General features: G+C 37.8%; 1 protein-coding gene across 1 annotated transcript in view; it reads right to left on the reverse strand.

Moving 5' to 3' along the window:
• The window catches only part of CCDC192 (coiled-coil domain containing 192), a 192,823-nt gene that overhangs the window by 128,708 nt on the left and 36,453 nt on the right, over nt 1–27,662 (reverse strand). Inside the window, 2 exon segments of the mRNA XM_065934333.1 lie at nt 13,380–13,436; nt 14,335–14,466. Coding sequence (XP_065790405.1) covers nt 13,380–13,436; nt 14,335–14,466 — 189 coding nt within the window.

Raw genomic sequence — 27,662 nt, forward strand, 5'->3', positions numbered from 1 at the left:
ATAAAATGCCAGGCTATATTCATTTAAGATATAAATTTTTGATTATTGTTTTTCCCTTTAGAAAATAGTATAAATTTATAAAGAATTTCTTGGTATTTCTAGATGATTTGCTGTAAACTAGAGAGACATGATTTGTTGTTTCATTTTTAAAAATTAACATTAAAAAGCAGCCATCAGATACAGACAGATATGTTCTCTCATTTACTTGTCCAATCACTCCACAAGGCATCTATTGAACAGTTATTTGTGTCAAGAACTATGTGTGAATAAAGTCAAGTTCTAGAACTTGAGGACTCAACTAATGGAGTAGAATAAAGTCTAAAAGAGATATCTACAGAATGTAGACTAGAGGGAAGGTGAGTTTCTGTCTGAGGAGTCAGGAGAGGTTCTCAGCCGGGGGCCATGTGTAAATTTGTTGAAAGGCCAGTAGAGGTTGAAGTAGGGGCAAGGGCCTAATCTGTGAAGAGATGGAAGCCTGAACCTGTAGATAAACCCAGTGAATTCCAAACCCTCAAATCAGCACTGACTTTGAGTGTCAACTGGCAGGAGGGGATAGAGGAATAGGTCAGGAGATGAAGCTGGCAAAGGGAAAATTGTAGGGACCTGGCTGAGGTCCTTACTTGCATGGTAGTTATTTACTCTGCTGTAGTCAATGAGCAGCCTATGAGAGTTTTAAGTAAGACTCGTGTAACTGATTCTGTAGTCCATGGAACCAGCTCTGGAAAAACTGCCCAGGATGTTTTTATGGAATCAATCTTATTAATTCTCTTAAGGCTTCTTTTTAAAACTTTCATTGGAGTATAGTTGATTTACAATATTGTGTTAATTTCTGCTGTACATCAGCGTGAATCAGTTATACATATTCATATAACCACTTTTTTTTTTTTAAAAGATTCTTTCCCCATATTGGTCATTACAGTGTCGGGAGTAGAGTCCTTGTACTGTACTATAGGTTCTGATTAGTTACCATTTTATAGACAGTAGTGTGTATATGTCAATCTAAGTCTCCCAAGTTAACCCTCCCTGCTTTCCCCCTTGGTAACCAAGAGCATGTTTTCTACATCTGTGACTATATTTGTTTTGTAAATAAGTTCATTTATACTGTATTTTTTCAGATTCTACGTATAAGCTGTATCATACCATGTTTATCTGTCTCACCGACTTCACTCTAGCTCCATCCTTGTTGTTGCAAATGGCATTATTTTGTTCTTGTATGGCTGAGTAATATTCTATTGTATATAGGTACCACATCTTCTTTTTTTATTCTTTCACATTTTAGAAAGTTTATCTTTGTGTGTTTATCTGTGTGTGTGTTGGTTTCTGCCAAACTTCAACATGAATCAGCCATAGGTATACATATGTCCCCTCTCTCTTGAACCTCCCTCCCCCTTCCCTCCCCATCCCACCCCTCTAGATTGTTACAGAGCCCTGGTTTGAGGTCCCTGAGTCATATAGCAAATTCCCATCGGCTATCTATTTTATATATGGAACATAAGTTTCCGTGTTACTCTTTCCATATATCCCATCCTCTCCTTCCCCCCACTCACGTGTCCATAAGTCTGTTCTCTATGTCTGTATTTCCATTGCTGCCCTGCAAATAATTTCATCAGTACCATCTTTCTAGATTCCATATATATGCATTAGGATATATTTGTTTTTTCCTTTCTGACTTACTTCACTCTGAATAATAGGTTGTAGGTTCATCTACCTCGTTAGAAATGACTCAAATGTGTTCCTTTTAATGGCTGAGAAATATCCTATTGTATATATGTATCACATCTTCTTTATCCATTCTGCTTTTGATGGGCATTTAGGTTACTTCTATGTCACAGGTGTTGTAAATAGTGCTGCAATGAACATTGAGATTGCATGTTGAGATGTATGCCCCAGAATGGGATTGTTGGGTCATATGGTGTTCTATATTAACTTTTTAAAGGAACCTCCATACTGTTCTCCAGAGTGGTTGCACCAATCGACATTCTTACCAACAGTGTAGGGGAGTCCCCTTTTCTCCACATCCTCTTCAGCATCCATTTGTGGATTTTTTTTATGATGATCATTCTGACCAGTGTGAGGTGATAAGTCATTGTGGTTTTGATCTGCATTTTTCTCATAATCAGTGATGCCGAGCATCTTTTCATGTGCTTTTTGGCCATTTTTATGTCTTCTATGGAGAAATGTCATGTTTATTTAGATCTTCTGCCCACTTTTGGATTTGATTTTGTTTTTTTTTTTTAATTTGGATGTAGAACTGCATGAGCTGTTTGTAGATTTTGGAGAACAATCTCTTGTCAGTCACTTTCTTTGCAAATATTTTCTCCCCTTCCATGAGTTGTCTTTTGGTTTGTTTATGGTTTTCTTTGCTGTGCAAAAGCTTTTAAGTTTAATTAGGTCCCATTTGTTTGTTTTTGTTTCTGTTTTCATTACTATAAGAAGTAGATTGAAAAAAGATATTCCTGTGATTTATATCAGAGAGTGTTCTGCCTATATTTTCCTCTAAGCATTTTATAGTATTCAGCCTTACATTTAAGACTTTAATTCATATTGAGTTTATTTTTGTGTACGGTGTTGGAAAATGTTCTAATTTCATTTGTTTACATGTAGCTGTCCAGTTTCCTAGCACCACTTACTGAAGAGACTGTCTTTTCTCCATTGTATATTCTTGCCTCCTTTGTTAGGAATCAGTTGACCATAGGTGCATGGGTTTATCTCTGGACTTTATGTCCTGTTACATTGATCTGTATTTGTTATTGTGCCAGTACTAAACTGTTTTGATTCCTGTAGCTTTGTAGGAGAGCTGGAAGCCTGATTCCTCTAGCTGCATTTTTGATACTGCTTTGGCTATTTGGGAGCTTTTATGTTTCCATACAAATTGTTAAATTGTTAGTTCTAATTCTATGAAAAATGCCATTGGTAATTTGATAGGCATTGCATTCATCTATAAATTGCTTTGGGTAGTATAGTAATTTTAACAATATTGATTCTTCCAGTCCAAGAACATGGTATATCTCTAGTCAGTGGAGCCAATTCTGGGAGAACTGCCCAGGGCACTTTTATAGAATCAGTTTTATTATTAATACTTCTCTTATGATTTGTTATTTAATTTGGTATTGATGCATTTCAGAAAGAATTTAGAGTAGGTTGAAAAGGTAAATAAATTGAACTAGAAGTCACTAAAATAAGAACTTGAAAGATACATTAAGGAGTTAAGGATAGGGAAACAGGTGTGAAGGTTGGTTCACACAGCTCATTCCCTGACATCCTACATTATCACTTTCTAGAGCCAAGGTACAGAGGACTTGGCTCCAGCCTTTCTAATAGTCAAAATAACTATTAATAGAAGCACAGAATCCAAGGAGTAAAAGCAAGTCCAATGCTCAATGGAAATGCCAATATTCCTGATACAGAAATTACAGAAAGACATGTTCTCTAGTAAAATAATAAATGTCTTTAACAATAATCTGATAGTGAATATACTGAAAAACTCCACAGGATAATTTTTTAATAAAATCTTCCCAAACTAAGTCATTAGCATCATGCCATCCTACCTCCCTCTCATTCGATAAAAGCAATACTAGGACAACTTGATGCCGTCTAGAAATGTGACTTTTTGCTAATCCCACTTAATTCAGGAAGGATTTTAGGGTATCTATCTGAAAGGGGAATGTGGACCTTATTTCAGGCACTCTTCTGTGATATGCTTCCTTTCATCCCAGCTTTTTAAAGCTAAATATTGAGCTCAAATATCACTCTTGGAGTGCAGTTAAGCACAGAACTCTCTGGTAGAAATGGTCAGCTGGGTTGGGGCTAGAACTAACATCTGGTTTTAGAAATTGTGAAGCCTGAAATAACTCTTTTAAATTAAAAGGCTTCTCACCTTCCTTCACTCAGTCACTCACTGATAAACTGATTCATTCATTTTTTTTTAAACAAATATTTATTGAGAACCTACTACTTGGCAGACACCAGAATCAGAAACTTACAATCTAACCAGAGGTAAAGACAGACACACAATTAAATCAAAAGGAGACAGTTCTACAAAAGGCTCCAGAAGACATTCTCCAGGGGGAGAAATGAGCTGAGGAAAGTACTCAAGGATGCAGGATTCTCCTCCGAAATTAATTTTGAGTCTCTGATTAATGAGCTTCCTAGCACTGTCTATAAACAAACGGGCAGCCAAAACGAAGTACTTCATTCCAACAGCTTATTTGTGACAACCCCATAAAATTGTGGAACTATACTGAAACAGTCCCTTTCGGAATAACTGTTACTAACTTTTTTGAACCTTGGTATGTGTCAGGCACTCTGCCAACCACTTCATAGGCGTTACCTCAGTTTGCCAGTTTATATGTCTTCCATGGTACCCTATGAGGCTAAAGAATGCTATTAGCTTCTTTACACAAATGGGAAGAGAAGAACTTTAGTAAACCTTGTCAGTCATGCAGCTGGAGTAGCAGGGCTAAGTCACTAACCCAGCAACTAGCTCTCCATTATTGTTCTTATACCGACAGGAATTAGGATTTCCCAGGCAAAAATATTGGAGTGGGTTGCCATTTCCTTCTCCGGGGAGCTTCCCAGCCCAGTGATTGAACCTGGGTCTCCTGCGCTGTGGGGAGGCTCTATACCGGCTGAGCCACCAGGGAAGCCCCGATACCAGGACCAGCGAGGCCTTTACAAAACCCTCGTGACTCATATCTATAGCTTATCTCTCTATCCTTCATAATGAAAAGGTATGACTCTCTCTCATCTTAAAGTGCTTTCAGTTATTAAGAGAACAAATAAAAAACATGATTTCTAGTCGATGCTGATAATAATAGTATAGAGTGAATTCTGTGTGAGCGTTAATGGCTGGTGGCTTATAAAGATTAATGCAGCTCAGGAGCAAAGAGGAAAATGCTGGGAACAATCTTGTGTTGTTCCCACCTGATTTTTTGACAAGCAATTAGAGAGTATACCAAAAATCTATGAATATATTGAAATGTTTGGGCCTCTAAACTCTGTATATTCTTTTGAGAGGATGTTGGTGTAAGTCCAAGCTTATCAAATAAATGAAATGTAAGTTTGAAGAAATGCATAGTCAGCTAACAGGTATTCACAGAGTAAGTGGATTAGATTATGGGTCCAAGTAGGTGACTAACAAAGATCAGACACATGCAATGATTCTAAAGTCGCTGGAGGGACAAGGATTGTCCTTGGGGGCTTGTTCATCTTGAACTTATTCATCATCTATGGAAAGTGAGCAAACAGACCCCATATCCAGTTAGAGAAGGGGAAAATGAGCCTCCTGGGAAAATGAGAATCCAAGCTTGCTTGTTCTGAGTGACCAAACTCAGGCCTCAGGTCCCTGCATTCTCAATCTGCCTTCACTAGTAGAGGATCCTATAGCTAATATTAGTGGCTCCCACAGCAACGTATTGTGCCTTGACTTTCTGAGGCCAAAAAAAAAAAAAAAAAAGAGAGAGAGAGAGAAAGAGAGAAAAAGGTAATTTTAATTAAATAAGGTCCTGGTGGCACTCCAAAGTTTTATACTTAATATTGCCTCATCCATATGCTATTAGTTATTCAACCACTTCTTGCTGGGCAGGAGCCATGTAATGGCTCATAATTCAGAGGGTACTGACTTCAGAGATTATGAGTGACCTGCTGATGTGAACTGAGAGCTCAGACCCTCTCCTTCCAAGCTCACTGAGACGTTTGGCAGCAAAACCCACCAATGGGATCAGAAAACCTCTGTCATCCTTCAGTTATTTGTCACCTCTCCAGTGCCAGCACATAGGAGATGAGCCATGGGATAACCACATAAAGGGTTATGTGGTTATTTTAACCTATAAAATGAAGGTTCAAAATAGTCATTAAGCCCAGATAGCCTAACCAACGAAGGCAGAATGTAGAGAGGGTTAACTATAATCAACTAATGCAATAAAAATATTTCTGAGATTTATCCCACATGCAGCTATTTAGTACCAATGGGTTCTGCTCATAAACAATCACTGAGGAATTTTCCATTTGGATTAACGTGTCTGGTTCAAAAAGAAAGGCCCATAGGGGAGGAATTCCCCCATTCCTCATTGACTCCAGGTAGGACTCTATCAGATCCCATTAACAAAGTCTCTCAGGCTGATTCACTCTGACATGAGGTCTGTAGATGATAATAAAGTTAAAAGATCTGAAAATTAATTTATCAATACAACCAGCGTGTGTGTTGGCACATATATTTAGCAAAAATTTTCAAATGAAAGTGAAATCATGCTTATGAAACAGGGGTCCTGGAGTCAGAATAGCTACACTCAGGTCTTTGCTTTGTTCCATGTAAGCTGTTTTCTGTGAGCAGGCTTCTTTAACTCACTTTCCTCATCTGATAAAGGTGGAGTACTACCTGCCTCACAGGACTGTTGTGAAAAACAGATGACATAATGTGGGCGGGAGCATTTAGAAAAGTGTAGGTTGGTGTATGACTCTAAGGTATTAATTACTGTCACATTATCCTAAAATTAGTCATGACAAGCTGCAGGAACAAGGTAATACTTCTAGAGTTACACAGAAGTGTGAGCTTTAGAGGGGAAGGAGCGGGAAGACCATTCTCCTTTGGTTCATCAGTTGGACAAACGTGTCCCATGTGCCATGATCCTGGCTTGCTGTACAAAGAACGAGGCCTGGAGATGCTTCCCAGAGGCAGGGGTTATGAGGGTGACAGCGAGATGCTGGTTAGGGACAATGATACTGGGGAAAACGGAGAGTCTAGGCTGAAAGCGATGGGGATTGTGCTGGACTGTGCAGTGCGTCTCAGACACGAGCCATCATGAGAATCACTGGGGGACTTGAAAAACATATTGCTGGATCCCACTCCCAGGGCTTCTGATTCAGAAGGTGTGCGATGAGACCCGAAAACTTGCATTTCAAGTCCCAGGTGACTCTCTTGCTTCTGGTCCCAGGGCCACACTTTGAGAACAATCTGGAGAGTATAAGAATTACAGCATCTCAGCTGTAAACAAACAATCTAATCTGATTCTGATGAGTATACAGAAAAAGGGAATTTTCTTCAAGCTAATTAGGGTTATTTGGTGGTTCCTAAAATGGACAGGAGTCAGATTCAGAAACAGGAGCTAGAGCAGTCCTGGTCCAGCAACACAAACTCCTGCACCGTGATGCCTGGGTGACACTGCTAGGGTATTTCAGTTCCATGAGTTTTTCCTCTCTTGCTTCACCTGAATGAATATTCAGAGTCCAATTGGGCACATGCCTGTTCCCAGCTACTAGCTGACAGGGTACTTTGAGTTATAGGCCTTCCAAGACTGCACAATGAGAGAGACATATTTGGAAAGGATATCAAGGTACTGCTGAGGAAGGAGTGTTAATGAATGCTTAGGCAGCCAAAAAACAGCAATAACAAAAATAGCCCATGTTCTCTATCATAGTAGGAAAAGACTAATTAGTAGAGGGCCTGGAATTCTAGGGGAGAGGAGTCTGCATTGGATCTAAATTGGTGACTCTTGTGGATCCTTACTTTGGAAAGTAAAATGGGAATTGATAGCTTCTTTAGAGAAGGAAAGGGAGCAATTAAAACCAATTATTTGGGAAAATTCTGCCATGGTACTCATGGTGATCCTTCCATGTCCTCTGCTCCTCACTCTGAGTATCAGGACTGTTGCTTCCAGGTCTAAGAATGTACTTAGAAACTTTAGAAAGGTCAGGAGCTTCTGATTTTAAAGATACAAGTATCTAAACTAAAGCTTGAAGCACCCTGTATAATTCATTAGAAGGGTTTCTTCTTCTGGGTATTTGTAACTGTTTATTATGAATTATTTCAAGCATACAGGACAGAATAAAGAACAGCATAACACTCAAGCATCTATCATCCAGTTGTCTAGATTTCTCTTTTGGAATAATCCTATGGAGTATTATAGACCTTTGGGCTCTGGTCAAATTTTGGTGGTAGCGAGACCAAGAGATGAACTAGCCATTGGGATGGAGGGGAGGTGTGAGGGGAGGCAAACCTCTGGACTATTGCAGATAATCACATTGTCGATGACAGAGTGAATGAGCAAGGATAAGTAATTATATTTCCCAAATACTACAAGTAGGCAAGCAATGGATTCAACAATTCGGAAGGCATTCATTTTAAAAGGTTGTTTTTTTTTTTTCTTCTTTAAGACTCGTAGTTCTGATTCAAATTGCCCTAATGTGGGCAATAATATTTAAGTTATTATAAACACTCAGTTGAAATATTTGTTTAATTCCATATAGGTCTCTTTAGTAGATAAAATCATGCAGATGGGAGTGATGAAAATGCTCAGAGCAAGTTAGTCCTGTGGGTGGCTCAAGTGGGTGTCCACATGTGTGCTGAGAGGGGCAGTTCTTGGTAATCTTTTAAAAGTGTTAGCTGTGACAAGGAATCCCAAAGTTCATGGGATGAGATTTTAATCTTCAAAATATTAGCAGTGACAGTTTTACTCTGAAATGTTGAGGCTTGTACCTTTTCCACATTTCATAGCTATCAATTTAATTATATAATAATATAATTTGACTGTTGGTTTCTAGAAGAGTGAATCCTGAATAGAAGGAAACTAAGACCTTGGGTTGTTAATTTCCATGTTAAGACCATAGTGTCCTTCAGCTGCTCTTCTTACTTCTTCTGAAATTGAGCTTTCTTACAACTTATTCTTTCTCTGCTATTTTTTCCTTTTATTTTCACTCTAAGGAATCATTACCTTTTTGTCCCTTCCATGTTATACCTTGAAAGTATCAATTTAAGATTAAAGTAGTGCCTTATGTAACTGGCATTTCTAAGGAGTAACATTTCATAAAATAACTTTCCCAGAGATTTAAAGTGGACTATTATAAATTCCAAAATAACCTTATTTTAAATTTATCCATTTTAGCAATTCATTTCAATGAAATCTGTACAAAGCATTGAACCAGACATTGTGAGAGGCATAAAGAAAAACACACTTGCTCTCTATCCTTGAGGTGCTCACAGGCTTGGGGAAGCACTGGGCCCATCAGATAATTCTGTTGTGGGTCATAGTGTAACAAATGACAGAAGACACGTGCAGAGGAGGGCTGTGAAAGTACCAAGGAAAGAAGACCACTTCCAGTTTGATGGCCAAACAAAACTTTCTGGGAGCAATAAGCTTAATAAAGCATGGGGAAAATCTGGGGAGCACAATGATGGGGCATATTCCAGTCGCAAATGAGCAAAGGGGCAGGAATTCATGGCCATATTCAGGGCCATCACACAGATGTGTGATGGAGAAGAGACAGGAGAAGGGATTGGCCTCTCATTTCCAGTGTGATAAAAGCCGTAGTCAGGAGGTTAGACTTTATTCTGGGAAAATGGGCAACTGTGATAGCTCCTGGCATTGGAACAGGGGAAATGACATGCTCAGGGTAAAATTCAGTTAAGCAAAATATATTGAGTGGTTTGCAATGAGCCCATACATTTTTGGTGCTGACCTTCATGTCCAGTGGTGGACAGAAGTGTAAACAGAGCATCAGTAAAATGTGAGCAGAAAGTAACAACATTATAGAGCAACTGTGAAAGTGAAAGTCACTCAATCGTCTCCGACTCTTTGCAACCCCTTGGACTATAGTCTATGGAATTCTCCAGGCCAGAATATTGGAGTGGGTAGCCTTTCCCTTCTCCAGGGGACCTTCCCAACCCAAGGATTGGACCCAGGTCTCCTGCTTTGCGGGCAGATTCTTCACCAGCTGAGCCACAAAGGAAGTCCAAGAATACTGGAGTGGGTAGCCTGTCCCTTCTCCAGCAGATCTTCCCGACCCAGGAATTGAACCATGGTCTCCTGCATTGCAGGTGGATTCTTTACCAACTGAGCTATGAGAGAAGCCACAGAGCAACTATGCCCCAATAAAAATAAATAGATAAAATGCAGTGTTTCAAGCTAAAACAGATGGTGTACAAGAGGCTAGGGAGCCCAGAGAAGGTACTCTGGGAGTTAAGGGAGAGGTTGGTCCTTAATACAAGTCTTACAGACAGAGTAACATTTATTTGGAAAAGTAGAAGGACAGCCTGGATCGTGGGAGCACAGAGAGCAGAGTCACAGGGCACGGACAGACTCTGGCTGTGTAGAGAAAGATGACAGCTCTATTTTACCAGCCTGCTGGACTGAGGAGAGAGAGGGGTGAGTGAGAACAGGGAAATGAAGGCTAGGGATGGGACAGTCCTGTGCAAAACTTTCCAGAGTGGCAGGGAAGCCAGGAGAGCCTGGCGGTGGTCACGTCCTGCAGCAGGGTTACACTGGGGAGGCACAGCCAGGCAGGAATTCTAGACTCTGCACGTGACTCTCACAGACTGTAGGTGGTGTAAGTACAAACTGCTCAAAAACTCATTAATACTCTCAGTTACTGCCTAACCTTGAACGTTCCAGGACTCCCAGGAGCCTCTGATCTCCTGTCTCCTCACCGCATCCTCAGGGCTCCACTCCCACACCTTGGGCCATTCATCCCCCTTCTCTCCTCTGCTCCTCCAGGACATTCCAATCTCCCATGAATGCTAACCTCCAGCTCTGTTTGGTTTTCTGCCCCCACACCAGATCTTACACACAGTTTTTTATCCTTTCTCCTTCTGCAAACAGGGCTTGATGATGTGAGAGCGAGTGGGCTGCATTGTGATTGGGTGAGGTGGTGGGCAGGGGTCGCGGGGGCTCTGAACTTGAATATCTGATAATTTGGGGCTAGTAGCAACAGTTGAGATCTATGATGGTCAAAAAGAGCTAGGGATTGGCAGGACAATGGAATCAAAGACATGGAAGTGAGATAACTTGTAGAAGTATACTCAGAGGCAGCAGTTAGGCAAATATGAGATATAAGCAGAAACAGGTAGGATTTTAATACTGTTTTAAGTTTGGATCTACAGTATATGTAATAACACTGTGATATTATTCACCATGCCTGGGGAACACAGACGAACACACTGAAGAGAAAAGAATAAAAAATGATAAATTTGACTTTGTATGTGCTGAACCTAGGATATCCGTGACATATTCAGGTCGTATTTAGCAAACCTAGAGTTTTAATTCAATGCAGTATACCAGCAGTCTCCAAGGTTGTATGCTTAAAATGTCATTCAAGGACAAACACCACTGGGAAATTACATACTCTGGCCCTTTTTTGGAGATTGATTATACACTGATAAATCCTGCAGTAAGTGAACATATTTAACTTTATTTCCAATGCCCCTCTCATATTTTTTTTTCAGAATACCTATTAACATAATTAAAATTTTTTCTCCAGGAACAGTGTTTTAAGAAATGCTCATTACAGCACTGAGGAGCTGTGATCAGAAGATTATTAAGATAGAAAGAACTTGGTAGAGGGAGGAGCGTATGCTTATTTGCATGGAAGGAAGAGTTCAAGAATTATGAACTGATTAACCACTCAGAGTAGATAGAGAAAGGAGACTAGAGATAGGAGCTTGATCAACAGGTTTGACACTTCCAATGGTGTGTGGGAAATACAATTTGGAGAGGTAGCAAGTGAGAGCAAAAGCATGGATTTCACAATCAACATGTGTGTGACAAATGATCTAATTTCTAAGACTCCGTTTTCTTATCTGAAAAATAATGCTCACCTTTTTGAGTTGTATTGGGAAGTAAAATAGGTAATACATAAAGCCCCTATCACCTAGGAAACACACAGTCCACTTCAGTAAACATTATGATTAACATTATTTTCATTTACATATTCTTGATGAGTAAGCAAAACTTTACTGATGAATCTGCTATATTATAAGCTGAGCATTGACAATTACACAGGAGGAATCTCGTTGGTTGGTACCAATACCCTAAGACAAGGGAGCGCTCCCAGTTCAGACACGCCTGGGACAGGAACAGCATGGAACAGGAATCGACTCTGTGGAAGCTCAACAGGGGAAGAGGACACTGCAGGAATTTCCCTAAGGCTCCCATGACCTTGAGTGTTCATCAGTTTTTCATGAAGAGGTGCTGGAAGCTAATAACTGAACCTTAGCAAATCTCTCTCCTTAAAACATTCTGAGCTAAAAACTCCCTGGGTGAATGGCTGTAGGGATCCACCTGGCATGAGGTGCCATCCTCTGACAATAGTCATTATCCAGTAGCCTGAGAGGCAGGCCAGGGGAGAGGCAGTGGGGAGAACACGCTCGGCTAATGAGCGATGTTTCTGTCTGAATCAGTCACCGTGTCCTGAGTGCAGGCCTTGGTCATGTTCAATCTTGGTCATTTGAGCACACAAGGCCAGAAAAGAATCTAAATTTAGTCTAAAACTCTGCTAACCGCCACGGCAGATTAGCTTCTCTCTACCCCAGGACAAAAAAATGGGGCAACTCTTGTGGTTTTTATCCAGATCAGATCACTGCAAACCTCAAAGGGCTGGTGACCAGAATATATTATTCTGTGGTCTTTTCTCTAGGACTTCTGGGCTGCAGTCTGTCAGATCTCAGATTGGTCTGAGTTTGTTGTTGTTTAGACTGGCCATGGAAGGTGACTGGCCACTCTTCTTAATCAATAAGTCATTCCATAGTACGCGCGATGTGGATGGAGGAGATAAGTAAGGGGATGGCGAGTGACTCTTTGAGGAAACACTCCCAGCATTAGGGCTGTTCAGCTCCTTGAGAAGGGGCAGTGGCAGGGCCACAACCACTGGTTTAGGCACATGGATCCACAAGGTTGTTGTGGCAGGAGATGCTCATTAAGCTGTTCTCTAAGTGAAGACAGAGTAAAGTATAAATGAAATTTCCCCTGGAACTTCAGAGGGTCTCTCCTCCTCTCTCTCAGGGAAGACTTGTAGCAGAAAATGGGCAGTTCATTATCTGATTTGTTCATATGGTCATTAGCCTAAAAACCAGAAGACTGGGGCAAAATAAATATATATACAATAATGCTACTCAAAATATGGTATAAAGATGGGCAGCAGCGGCATCTGAATCCAGCATTCCCTAGAATGACATGCTCTCAGGTCCTATCCTAGGCATACAGAAAACTGTTTGTTCCAAAAAGTTTTCCAGATACTTCTCCGTATACAAAAGTTTAAGAACTGTCCTAGGCCTATAGGAGAGGTGTCTAAAGTTTCCACTTCTATTCACTCACAACTAGCCCAGCTTGCTTGTTTTTCTACCCTTAGTTTCCAGTTCTCTTATCATGATCGTATCTGATTAGGTCATCCGGTTACATATAAGAACTCAGTCTTGCAATTTTTTATCATCAGTGTAAATCAGAGTTCTGTTTTTGGAAAACAACGCTATAGAGGCGGTAAAATGCTGGTTCTTAGCCCTGTGATTGGTTTGCAGTGGAGAGACTATAGCTATAACTTTTGAAACATTTCTGTTCATTCGCAAAATAACAATGATAAAAAATAAAGGATGGAAAAAGGCGGAATACACTTACATGGGCTGTAAGTTGCTCCTGGGAAGCTTTTACTTCAGCCTGTAATTTCTCAATGCACTGAAAAGGGGTAGAGTTTAGAAACAAAGTGTGTAACTCTTCCTTTTACATATTCAAAATGTTCCAGATGTAAATATGTACTGGTTCTCATATTTTACAAACGGCAGCATTATCTCAGCTAGATGTTTTGAATATCATCATTAAATAGATCATTGCTCCCATCTCTTTCTCTCTTCCATTCCATGGAACAACCCATCAACAAAGTATATTAATATAGTAAAAACTAGGTCATGATCGGGAAAAATAATGTTTGCTTGATGTACTGCAGATAATGTTAAGCTACCTTATATCACATCACGTATACATACATGTGGGACCCAATGAATTGGTCTCTGCCTTTGGAATATATGGATATGTTTTAATGTAAAGATATATATACCTATATGTAGATACAGATTACCCGTCTATCCATCCCTCTATCACAAAAGCAGATACAAAACAACATGGAGTGAACAAGAGACACATTTACATAATGACACATATATAAATGTCCTGAGATTCAGAGAGTGGTAACTTCTTATAAAGTAATTTATTAAAAGTCTATGAAAAATGTTTTGATCAACTTCTTTCACTACCCAGAAAGAAGCTATTGCTTAAGTTCAATTGAAAACTAAGAAACATTTGTATAGTCAATATCACTTATAAAATAAATAGAATATTCACTTAATATGATTCAAAAGAATACATATCACACCTAAAAATATCACCAAGAAAGTTTATTTTTGTATGTGAATATTCTATCAGGAAATACAGTTATATTGAGCAAATACAAAAACTGTGATTTACCATCTTGAACTTAAATATGAACTTCCAGTCCAGCCAGAAATAACTACAGGATTGTCAGCTCATATGTTTAGGTAACTTTTAAAATAAAGATTATTCTTCTTCTATGACATACCTGGTCTTTTGCAAGAACCATTTTTTTGTATAGTTTTCTACTGTCTTCCCTACAGTCCAGAGCTTCTAGCTTTTTCTCCAGCCAGGAAACTTGCTCAAGCAGCTTTAATTTTGTTCCTTCTGAGACTGCAAGCTGAAGAAATGTGTTTGTAAGGGTATGGAAGTACCATGACTTTTTTAAAGCTTCTTTTATTAAAGTCCAATTTACAAATGAATTGCCTTCCATCAATATCTACTAAATATGAAAATGACTTTTGAAACATTCTCATAGATGACAAATGATTAGTAAAGAGAGATAAGGAAATAATTTTGGTTTTATTTATTTTTAATAATAAAGATCTTTCTGGGCAAGAGATGAGACCACATAGTTAAGGCAGGCAGAGAGATGTCTAGTACAACAGTCTCAACACTCATCTTTGTTATGTTTCAACATGGTATTTTATTTGCACAGCTGAATCTGAAATCTGTATTGTGGTTTAGATAGGGTTCTTGAAACTTAACTCTTTGGAGGCTACCTGCTTAGTCACTCAGTCACATCTGACGCTTTGTGACCCCATGGACTGTAGCCTTCCCACCAGGCTCCATGAGATTTTCCAGGTAAGAATACTGAAGTGGGTTTCCATTTCCTACTCCAGGGGATCTTCCTGATCCAGGAATAGAACCCACATCTCCTGCATTGGCAGGTGGATTCTTTACCTCTGCGCCTGGGAAACCCCCAAAATCCTAGCTAATTATGCATGCATGCTCAGTCAGTCATGTTGAATTCTTTGTGACCCCACGGGAGGCCACAGCTCTCTAGAAAGAGGAGGAATTCTGACTCCCTCCCTTGAATTTTTAGTGCAGCTATAAAGAATCTGCCTGCACTGCAGGAGCAGTAGGAGATGCAGGTTCAATCCCTGGGTTGGGAAGGTCTCCTGGAGGAGGGCCTGGCAACCCACTCCAGTATTCTTGTCTGGAGAATCCCATGGCCAGAGGAGCCTGGTAAGCTATAGTCCATGGGATCACAAACAGTTGGACACAACTGAAGCAACTTAGCAGCAGCAGCAGTATAGAAGAAGCTGAAGGGAAATGCAGGAATTTCCAGTTAAAGTCAGATGATCAAGGGCTTTTGTTATTGTCATTTAGTCACTAAATCCTGTCCCAGTCTCTGTGACCCTATGGACTGTAGCCTACCAGGCCGCTCTATCCATAGGCTTTCCCAGGCAAGAATCTTGGATTGGGTTGCATTTCCTTCTCCAGGAGAGATCTATGCTAACCATAACCATAAAATGTCTCAAGATGAGTGTTTTACTGTTTGTAGATTTCTCCTGAGGGGAGTGGTACTTGGATAATCCCTAGTCCCTTAGCTTCCCTGAAGAGTCCCTTGTGATTTTTCTCTCTAGCTCAGCCACAATTCCAGGGAAAGAGTCCCTGGAAAGGGACATATAACCTTGTATTCATTCCAAATCTCAGGCTCTGAGGCATGGCTTATCTCTTAAGTATCTCTTTCATATTATTCCAAGAATTATTGCAAAGCATACCATCTCATCTTGAAAAGGGCAACAAATATTTAGAGACATTTACCAAATGGAGAGGCATTGAGAGGTTAGTCTGCCATGGAAATAAGTTGGGTACATCACGTATGCTGGTATCCATCCATCCATCCATCCATGCACACAACCATTCACTCAACAAGTATTTGTCTAGTTGGCTCTCTATGCAGCCATTGTGTTATATGCAGGGATTGATGAAAGCACAACAGGGGAGTCAGAAAGTGAAAGTGGCTCAGTCGTGTCTTCCAGGCCAGAATACTGGAGTGGGTAGCCTTTCCCTTCTCCAGGGGATCTTCCCAACCCAGGGATCAAACCCAGGTCTCCCACATTGCAGGCAGATTCTTTACCAGCTGAGGCACAAGGGAAGCCCAAAAGGGAGGGTCAGAGGGAGCACATATGCCATGAACTGTTGTCTTTGCCTTTCAGCTCTCAGTGACCTGGGAGGCCTGAGGTACTCTGCATGAATACTAATACATCTAACTCTTGGGTGCATCATGGTTTGGAAATGTAATCTGATTTCTCTGAGCACCCTTCCATTTTATAATAGCAGAGTGTAATGGCTGAGGACACAGACTCTGAGACTTTGGGTAAAAGTCTCAGTTTGCTACTTGCTATCTTTGTGATTTAGACAAGTTGCTCAGACTCTCTGGGCTTGACTTTCCCACCTATAAATAGGAATGAGAACACAAAGAATAGTACTTATCTCGTGCATTTGTTTTGAGGTTTATACATGAGTTTACACAAGAGGAACACTTAGAACAATGCCTAGAATAGATCAAACACTCAGTAGTTCCTATTATTATTTCTTCTACATCCTCTCGACTGCAGTAAGCATTCACATAGGTTTTATCCAAATATTCATTATTTATCAAATTATAAAATAAAGTGTCTGAAGATGTCACAGTCTCTATGAGCTGGTTACCCTATACTCAATTTATGTTTGGTTTGTCCACTTCCTGTAGCCACTCTAGTCTTCAGGGAAAAGTCCTCTCTAAATCTGATGTATTTTTTTTTAATCTCAACTATATTCTTTCTCAGTCTGTACCATTTTGTTCCCATATCCTGAATAATTGATCCGGTCACTATTTGCTTATCTTTCTTTTAAATCTATCTCCTATTGTTTTTAGGTCTTTATTCATTTGCTCAACAGATATTCATGTAGTCACTCATTGCTAAAAAAATATGTTGGATCTTTATTATATGTAAGCTTTGGAGGTAAAAAATAAAGGTGATATTGTTTGTATTTTCACAATTTACTCAGAAAAGCAGACAATTTAAAAGCTATTCCATAATGTGAACGTATATATATGAATAATAATATTAGTACTCCTTAATACTTACTGGGGACTTAGTACATATCAGATATTCTGAGAATCTTTTGTTTTCATATTTATTTCAGTTCAGCTTCATACTCATTTTACAACTAAGTAAATTCAATAAGGTTGTATAACTTGTCTAAGGACATAGACAGTAAATATTGGAACCCAAGTGTTCAATAGTGGACATTAGGTGTGACTCCCTAAGCCCAAGTCTGACCCCAAAAATGGGGCCTGATAATCATGACCATCCCATTCTCTTTCCTTCCATCCATTTTTCTCCCATTGGTTTAGGAATCAAGGCCTAAACCAATCAGATCCTGACTCTTCTCTGGCAACAGTTAATGTGTAGGAAATATGACCTAGTTTGTACCACCCACGCTGGGCCAGGAGGAACTTTGATGATTTGGAGAAGCACTTTCTCTTATCCACAGACATGAATGCTACCATAGCCATCCTACAAACATCCAGGAAACCGGTTATATAACAAAGCCACTCTCTGAATGGAAGTGTGGACAACAGAACAAACCTGGGTCATGTTGACACTACTGAAATTTTTTTTCAACTAATTTTGAAGCATCTCCGACCTTGGGACTTACCCTTAGTGAGTTTATAAGTTTCCTTATTGATTAGACATTGAGTTTTCTCTTATTTACAACCATAAGCATTCTGCTGATAAATTGTCTGATTCCAAAATTGCATAATCATAACCATAAGTGAGTAAGGTCTATGGAAAAATAGCAACTAACATTTGTTTGGTTGCTACAGCATACCACACATTTTGTTTATTTTTTGTGGTTGTTGTGACTATGTTAAAGATTGGAAGTTAGGTGCTTTCAGGGGCTTTCCCAGAGCTAATAAGAACAGGTTGGATTGGGATCTACGTTGGTCTGTTTCCCACTCTGGGTTCTATAGTATATCCAAACCCTAACTCTGAGACTGCCTGCAAAGATGAGATCTATGATTTTCCCCCGATCAGGTGACTTTCAGCACTTTTTCTCTGTGTGTTCACTTATTTACCTGAAGGAAATTTATTTTCCTTTTTCCTAAGACTTGAGAAAACTCTGTCCTTCCATCTCAGCCCCTTTTTATATACACACCAACCCCATCTCTTTGCTCTCCTCTTTTAATAGATTTCTGTCTGAATATCCCTTTGGCTCATTTAGCTCAGATTCAGCTTATCTCTAAGAAATCTTGACATGGAATCACAATATCTATATTTTAGGCCTGACCCCACAACCCTCTGATGTTATGACCTATGAGCCTATAATAAAATTTTACTATGGCACTTTGCTATGTTTTTACAGGGTAGTTCTCCAGTCATATGTATTCTAACTAGGTTATAAATTTCCCAGAAGGATGAATGGGGAGAATTGTGTCAAAATTTATAACAAAATTCAGTCAAATTGGCCAGAAATAATATTTGCTAAGAACATTCCATTTATTAACTTTTTAAATGATGTTTTCATTCTCATATGTTTCATAATCTCACAAAAGCAGGATAAAGGGATCTTATTATCTCTGCCTCATGTGGATACATTGAGGCAAGAACTAATGTTGGATTGCATTATATAATGATGAAACTGTTTATTAGCATAAAACTACTGATATTGCCCCAGCCCTTTTGAAAATGACCTGCCAGATAAGACTGATAATCTAAAATGAAAGAACAGAAAAAATGAAAGAAAATAAAATGAAATAAGATAATTGAATATACTCTATTGCTGAGTTGCAAGGTAATAGCTACCATTTTGAATTCACTCCGTTGTTTTGATTGGAGTTGTAGAACTTTTCAAAATTTAATTTTCAATTCAGGAAGCTCTTAGGAATGCTGCTTAAATTCAAATTCAAATGATAGGATAGAAAACAAGGTATCAAAGAAAATAAGAGGAAACCTAAGTTAGTAGCTGCAAGATATCCCAATTGAATTTAAAAACTCTAGGGGCCTTGGGCACTACTTCCTTTTTATTGCTTTTGTTTTTTCTTTTTTTTCTTTTTTCATAGGAGCTGCTTGGTTTTACAGTTACTCGTTTGAAAGAGAATAAAGATAAAAGCTCAGTCCAACTTAGTATCAGATATCTGCTTATAAAAAGAGAGTAGAAATTGCATTATTCTCTAAATAATCAATTTTTATATTTCCTAACCAGCTATCTGTGCTGGAACATATGGTTCACATGATGTTGGGAGACTAATATTCTTCCTTTGATTTTTGAAGAGTCGGCCCCTTCCCTTCTGCCTGATTCTAACAAATTTAGGGGGAGGAGATGATTTTAAAAGCATGAACAACATTTGATATAAGAATTATGTAAGACAAAGGAGCAACTTTCATATTATACATTTGAGGCTATATAAATCCACTAAAATACTCAACTTTAATATATACCTCAGTATTCAATAGAAGATCACCATAAAGGTAATGCAATATCATTAAAAGTGAAAGGAAGATAAACTCTATTCATTGCACAGCTTATTGATGCAGTCAAGAAAGTGTATTGATACATTTCATATTAATATTCAAGATGAAAGTCAAAACAAAATGACGTGCACTTCAAAATGGTGGCAGAATAAGAAGCTCTAGGAATTGGTTCTCCCACTTAAATAATTTTTGAGCTGGCAAGAACTGTCAGAACCAACATTTATTAGCTCTGGATTCTAGTAGAATACTTTCAGCATCCAGGAAAGTGCTTGATGAACAAAGATGCTGGCATTCAAGGAAATCTCTGTCAGGTCATTGGCTAACTGCAGAGGCAGTGGAATCGGAGACTTTAGTAACCACACAAGACAAAAATTATGGTCTCTGCAAAATTAGTTTGGAAAAGTAACTAAACAAACATACAAACTGTAGAGGAGGGAAGAATTGTATACAGTCTTGGGGAGGGAGAAAGAATCTGATTTCCAGAGTTACTGTATTATAATATTCAAAATGTCTAGTTCTCAACAAACAAGTACAAAAATCACAAAGTAAAGTATGGCTCATTTATTGGAAAAAAATTAATTATTAAAAACTCTCCATGAAGAAGCCTAGGCAATGAACTTTTGGACTTAATGAATGCTTTAAAATAAGTGTCTTAAATATCCTCAAAGAGCTGAAAGAAACCATAGACAAAGAAGTAAAGGAAATAAGAAGAATGATACATGTACAGGTAGAAAATATATGAAGGGATAAAAATTATAAAAAGAAACTAAGTAGAAATTCTGAAGTTAGGAAACAAAATAGTTGAAATGAAAAAAATTACTGAAATGGTTTAATAGCAGATATAAGCTGGAAGATGACAGAATCAAGAAAACCTGAAGACAGGACAACTGAGATTACCTGATGTAAGGAGCAGGAAGAAAAAGGAATACAGAGAAGTGAACAGAGCCTCAGAGATTTATGGACACTATGGAAAGCTACCAAGTATACCGACGTACATTGTAGGAGCAAATAACTAAAGAAGATGCAGAAAAGGAAAAGGGAATTTAAATGGTACACAAAAATCAGGCACAAAAGAAAGCAGCATGGAGGAATTGAGTAACAAATAGATGTAAACTACAGAAAAAGCAAATAGCAAAATGGCAGAATCATGTCCTCTATTATCAGCAGTATTTTAAAAGTATTTGGATTAGACCCAGCAAATAAAAGACAGGGACTAGAACAATGAATTAAGAAATGTGATCTAAGTATACACATACACTTATACTAGAGTAACTTCCACCTCTAAGAAACAAATAGTGAAAGGATAGAAAAGATATTCCATTCACATAGTAGCCCAAAGAAAGCTGGCATGGCTATACTAATATCAGAGAACATCAAATAGATGCCAAGTCAAATTTTTACAGAATACAGGGATATTATATATTGATAAAAGTGTTAATTTATCAAAACTATAAATATACATGCATCAAACAACAGACCCCCCATATATGAAACAACCATTAACAGAATTTAAGGGAGAAATAAATAGTAATAGTCATAGGGTAGGGACTTCAATATCCTACTTTTAATAATGGATAGAAAGTGTACGCAGAAGATCAGGAGCAAATAGAATTGATCAACGCTACAAACAAGCTAGATCTAACAGACATATTCAGGATAATCCATCCAACAATAGAATATACACAGTCTTCTCAAGTGCTCAGGGCACATTCTCCAAGATAGACCATATATATTAGGCCACAAAATAATTCTAAATAAGTTTAAAAGGATTGAAATTATACAAAGTAGCTTCACCCATCACAATGGAATAAATCTAGAAATTAATGACAAAAGGAAAAAGGAGAAATTTGAAAACAAGTGGAAATAGCACATTCTTACAGAATCAATGGGTCAAAGAAAAAAATCACAAGGGAAATTAAATATCTGGAGATAAAAAGAAAAATGCAAGAACAACATACTGAGACTTAGAGGATGCAGTGAAGACAGTGCCAGAGGGAAACCTATAGATGAAACATGTACATTAAAAAAGGAGAACTATGTCAAATCAGCAACCTAACCTCATACCTTGAAGTTAGAACTTGAAGAAAAAGAGAAAACTAAACCCAGAGTCAGTAGGAGGAAATAATAAACATTAAGTCAGAGATAAAACAGAATAGAAAAACAACAGAGAAAAATCAATGAAACCAAAAAGCTGGTTCTTGGAGGTGATCAACAAAGTTGACAAATCTTTAATTATATTAACAAAAAATAAAAGAAAACAATAACTAAAAACAAGTAAAACTAGGGATATTACTATCAACCTTAAAGAAATTTAAAAGATTATGAGTGAATACTATGAATAATTGGATGCAAACCAATTATATTATCTAGATGAAATGAACAAATTCCTAGGAAGACATAAGATGCCAAAACTGATTCAAGAAAATTTGAAAATCTCGACAGACCTGTAGCAAGTAAAGAGATTGAATCTTTAGTCAACATCTTTCAACTAAGTCCAAGATCAGATGGCTTCACTGTGAATTCATCGAACATTTTAAGAACAGTAAACACTAATTTCACACAAACTCATTTAAAAAACAGAAAAGGAGACTACTTCCTAACACATTGGCCTAATATCAAAGTCACACAAAGATACTGTTAAAAAAAGTATAAACCCATATCACCTAAGAATATAGATGCAAAACTCCTCAGCAAAACAGTGGCAAACTGGGCCCAAAAGGACATTAATTACAAAGAGTATGCATCATGAATAAGTGGAATTTATCACAAGGATGCTAGGGCAGACCAACATTAAAAAACCCACAATTACTATAACTTAATACACTAATAGAATAAAGGAAAAATACAATATGTTCATCTCAACAGATGGAGGAAAATTATTTGACAGAATTCATGATATGATAGAAACACTCAGCAAACTAGGAATAAAAGAAAGCCTTCCTAATGTGGTAACGAGCATTTATGAAAAAACCCACAACTAACATCATATTCAGTGTTGAAAAATGGAAAGCTTTCCCCTTAAGATCAAGAACAAGACAAGAATGCTTGCTTTCTCCACTGCTTATTCAACTTTGTATTGAGAGTTCTACTCAAACCAAATAAGGTAGAAAAAGAAAAAAATATCTAAACTGGAAATTAGAAATAAAACTATTTCCGCATGAAGATGACATGCTTCTGTATATAGAAAATTTCAAACAATCCTCAAAAAAAACTACTAGAGCTAATAAATGAATCTAGTAGAGTTTCAGGGTATAAGATAAACATATAAAAATTAATTTGGGTTGTTATACACCTGTGTTTTAAAATGTAGACTAATTATTATTAAGGTGTAGTGAGGTTAACAGATCTGGAGTTGATCACCATTGGAAAGATAGTTTGTTACAGCCCCCAAGAGGAGGGACATGACACATCATGAGGAGGGTAATGATATGGAGGGGACATTTATAAATTAAAGGGTCAGTCAGGAGTAGAGGATGCAAGAGGAAAATGTGGACAAGAACATTTATTGTAGTTTCCATGGGAAGGAACACGTGAGTAAAGATAATCAGGGTTAGGATTAGCTAGTTTGGATAATTTCAGTGGGCTCTGGAACATTGAGGTTGTCCCTACTTGATACCTGTACCTGGTGTGTTTAGAGCAGAGGAATAGTGACCCTGTGTTTGGATTGGTCAGTTGTATATGAAAGGCACATTTACAGAGAAGTCTTTCACTATTTCTAGGAATTGATTGGCAACCATTGTGAGGGTAGAGGCCGTCCCTCCAGGGTCAGCAAGGCCCTGGATATCAAGTCATCTGAATTTTTTTTAAAGGCATGATTAATACAACCAGCAATGAGTAATCCAAAAAAGAAATACAACAGTTCCATTCACAGTGGTATCCAAAAGAATAAGCTACCAATAAATAAATATTTTATCGAGGAGGTGAAAGAGTGATACACTGAAAATTACACAACATTGCTGAAAGAAATGAAAGAAAACCTAAATGAAAATATCTTATGTTTGCATGTTGCAGAATCTAATATTGTTAAAACTCCCCAAAACTAACTACAGATTCAATGCAATCCCTACTAAAATTTAATAGCTTTCTTTGTAAAAATGGAAAAGCCAGTCCTCAAATTCATATGGAATCTCAAGGACCCAGAATAGCCAAAACAGTCGATTAATAATAAAAAAGAAACAAATTGGAGGACTCATACTTCCCAATTTCAAAATGTACTACAAAGCTATAGTAATTAAAAACAGTGTCAATGTTGGTATAAAGATACATAAATAGAACAATGGAATAGAACTGAGAATTCAGAAATAAACCCAAACATCTACAGACAGTTGGTTTTCAACAGGAGTGCAAAGACCATATCATAGGTAAAGAAGAGTTTCTTCACAAATTGTGCTGGGACAAATGTATAGACACATACAAAAAAGATGAAACTCCACCCCTTCCTCACTCCATATACGAAAATTGACTAAACATGGATCTATATAAGAGGAAAACTATAAAACTTTCAGAAGACATCAGGAGAAAATCTTCAAGATCTTGGATTTGAAAATGGATTATTTGATACTGAAAGCAGGAGCAACAAAATACAAAATAGTTAAATTGGACTTCGTCAGAATTAAACATTTTTGTTCAGGAAAGAACATTATCAAGAAAGTGACAAGATAACCTATAGCATGAGAAAAAATATTTACAAATCATATGTCTGATACAGATTTAGTATGAAGAATGTACAATATAAAGAACTCTTACCACCCAACAACAAAAATACAAATGACCCAATTAAAAATGGGCAAAGGACTTCAACAGACATTTCTCGAAAGATGATACACAAATGGCCAATAGACACAAGGAAAGATGTTTGAAAGTATGCCTAGGACCAGGTAGATGTTAGCATGTGCCCAGGAAAATCATGGCATCTCTCCAAGGGATTGTAGCAGAGTACAACATCTGCTCATGCCCATCCACAAGGACAGGAATGTCCAGTTGGTCTGAGGACACTACAAAGGTCAGCAAATCACCAACATAGTCCAGGTGTGCAAGAAAAAGAAATAGGTCATCTACCTTGATCAGATGCAGTGTGAGAAGGCAAATGACCCTACTGTTTATGGCTATTCACTAGAATGAGGTCGTTTTCCACAGAATTAAACCAAAGACCAGGAAAAAAATTCTTGTACACAAAACCATATCTGAATTAGTTCAAAAAGAGAAAAAATAAGTATAAGGAATAACTTATTGCGAAAATGAAAAAATGAAACAACCTGTTGTGAAACCATGGTTTAACTGAAGATGTTTAGCCTAGTGTGTATTTCTTTGCAGTTTTACAAGATGTCTCTAATATTTCATTTCCTTTCCATTTTGTTATTGATATGTGGCACTATAAATCTCCTTTTGTAGTTGTGATTAATGATTGCATGAATAAAACTGGGCACTTCCTAATTTAAAAAACTCAACATAAGCAGTCATTAATTAAGGAAATGCAGATTAAAAACTACAATGAGATGTCACTTCACAGCCACTATGATGGCTAATTTTTTTCTAATTTTATATTGGAGTATTTGATCAATAATATTAGTTGCAGGTGTACGGCAAAGTGATTCATTCTATTCTTTTTCAAATTCTTTTCCCATTTAGGTTATTACAGGATATTGGGCAGAGTTCTCTGTATAGAAGTTCCTTGTTGCTTATCTGTTTCAAATATAGCATGCGTATAGGCTTGTGATTTAAAAAGTAGAAAGTACTGGTAAAGATGTAGAGAAAGAAGAATGCTTGTATGTTGCTAGAGGGAATGTATGATGGTGTAGATGTTGTTAGAAACAGTTTTGTGATTCATCAAAGAGCTAAAAATAGAATTACTATTATACAGATTGTATGGTCCAATAATTTCACTCCTAGGGTATGTACCAAAGAGAAATGAAAGCATATATCCACACAGAAACTTGTATACAAATGTTCATAGCAGCATTATTTTCAAAAGCTAAAAGGTAGAAACTAAATATCTGTTAACAAATGAATAAACAAATTGTGTTGTATACATACAATGAAGAATATTATTCAGTCATAAAAAGGAATGCATTATTGATACTTCCTACAACTTGAATGAATATTGAAAAGATTTTGCCAACAGGAGGAAACTAGACACAAAAGATCACATGTTGTATGATTCCTCTTGTAGGAAATGCACAGAATAGATAAGCCCATAGAGACAGAAGCAGATTAATGGTTGGTTGTCAGGGGATGGGTAGAAGGGATTATGGGGAATCATTACTTAATGGATAGGAAGTAATTCTTCTTCTGGGATGGAGAAAAATGTTGAAACTCAAGACAGGTTGTGGTTATACAACATTATGAACACACTAAATGCCACTGAACTGTATCCATTTAAAAATGGTTAATTGTATTTATGTGAATTTCACCTCCTTTAAAAGAAAATGACTTTCTGATTAGCTCTGAATGGTAAAGAAAATTGTCATCATTATGTCCATTTCACTGAATGTTATTAGGGGAAAAAAAACAAAATTGGATTGGTATAATTTTAGATGAATGAACTCAAAGTTCACATAGGTACTCAATACTCCTCTGACATCAAAATACGATATTTTCCTGTTGGAAAATATGTATTCTTCCTCTCTGAGAAAACTATTTATTATTCTCTGCTCTTTCCTCAAATATCATTTCATACTTTCTTTCTCATCAAAATTCCACCTTCATCCCAAATGATCACCTCATCAATAATTCACTGAAAAAAATAGAGGCTGCCAGATAGCTATTCCCTCACTTTCTCATCAGCCAATATATAAACCTTCCTGCAGCAGACTGTACTAATCTCTTTCCCAATGACTGTTTCCCCATTTATCCCTTTCTACCAGACACCCAATTTGGATTAGCCAGCAGCCATGTGTTTAGGGAAGCTTGGTCTTGTCCATTTCCAGCAAATGAATCACTGTTGCTCAGCCAGCCCTGTTGGGCTCCATTCCCAGGTATAAAGGATTATTTTAGGCATGAGCCTGCAATCCAGTAGAGGCCCCTGGAGCATTTAGAAAAGGCTCTTTACCAGATTTTTTTAAAAGATATACAGGAGGAAGAACATCTTTTTTGCAGGATGTTCTGACTGCATATAATGCTTGGAACTGTTGCAGTTACTGTGTAAGCAAGACATTCAACGCTGAGGATGGGAGAGCAAAGGATGGGTAACACCTGTGTTCTTGTCGGCATTCTTGAGCTGTTGAATTAGCAAATTCTGGAACTGCTCCATCTCTGGACTTACTCTTATGTGCAATGATAGCTGGCCTTAACATATTACTTTAATTGGGTTACTGTTGAAGGAAAAAGCACCCTTACTCAATAAATGGAGAAGCTTTCTTCTATCAAAGGCCAACCCTTTCACTTGTCTTTGAATCTCATCTTCTCTAATCTGTCAAAAGCCTTTGCTCCTGTAATTTCCATAGCCCCACAGTCCCCTTCCATTTCTGCATTCTCTTTCTCTCTCTTACCCTTTCTGGATGATTCTGCTCAGCATATAAACATGTCATAGTAATTGCAATAAACAAAAGCTGTCTGTTGAACTCTCCCCCACCACCTCCTCTAATCATCATCCCATTTCTATGCTACTTTTCCCACTCAAACTTCTTAAAATGATTGTCTACCCACACTGTTGTCACTTTCTTACAGTCTTCTCACTCTTTTTTATTTTCTGAAGGAAAAAAATATTATTGGCTTATATAACTGGGCAATCAGAAGTAGATTTCTGTTTCATTCGCAGCTAGATTCCACAGACGCCAAAAAAATCGTAGTATTCTCCTTTTACCTCTGCATCTTAGTGCTGTTCCTATGTGTTGGCTTCATGATTTCCCAGTGCAGACAAGCCTTCTTCACACTTTGGGGAAGATGCTACCTGTCACCTTCCAGGTTCAGGTCCTCAATAGTAAAACAGTTTGTCCTCCAAAAACAAGTTGGAGAAGAACTGTATTTGCCCCACCTGTGTTCATATGACCAATCCTGGGTTGATCTTTATGGTCAGGAAAATGGGATATCATAATTGATTGGACCTAGGTCATGTGCTTCTATAACA

The sequence above is a fragment of the Muntiacus reevesi genome, chromosome 1, assembly GCF_963930625.1.
Source record: "Muntiacus reevesi chromosome 1, mMunRee1.1, whole genome shotgun sequence".
In the NCBI taxonomy this organism is placed as follows: domain Eukaryota; kingdom Metazoa; phylum Chordata; class Mammalia; order Artiodactyla; family Cervidae; genus Muntiacus; species Muntiacus reevesi.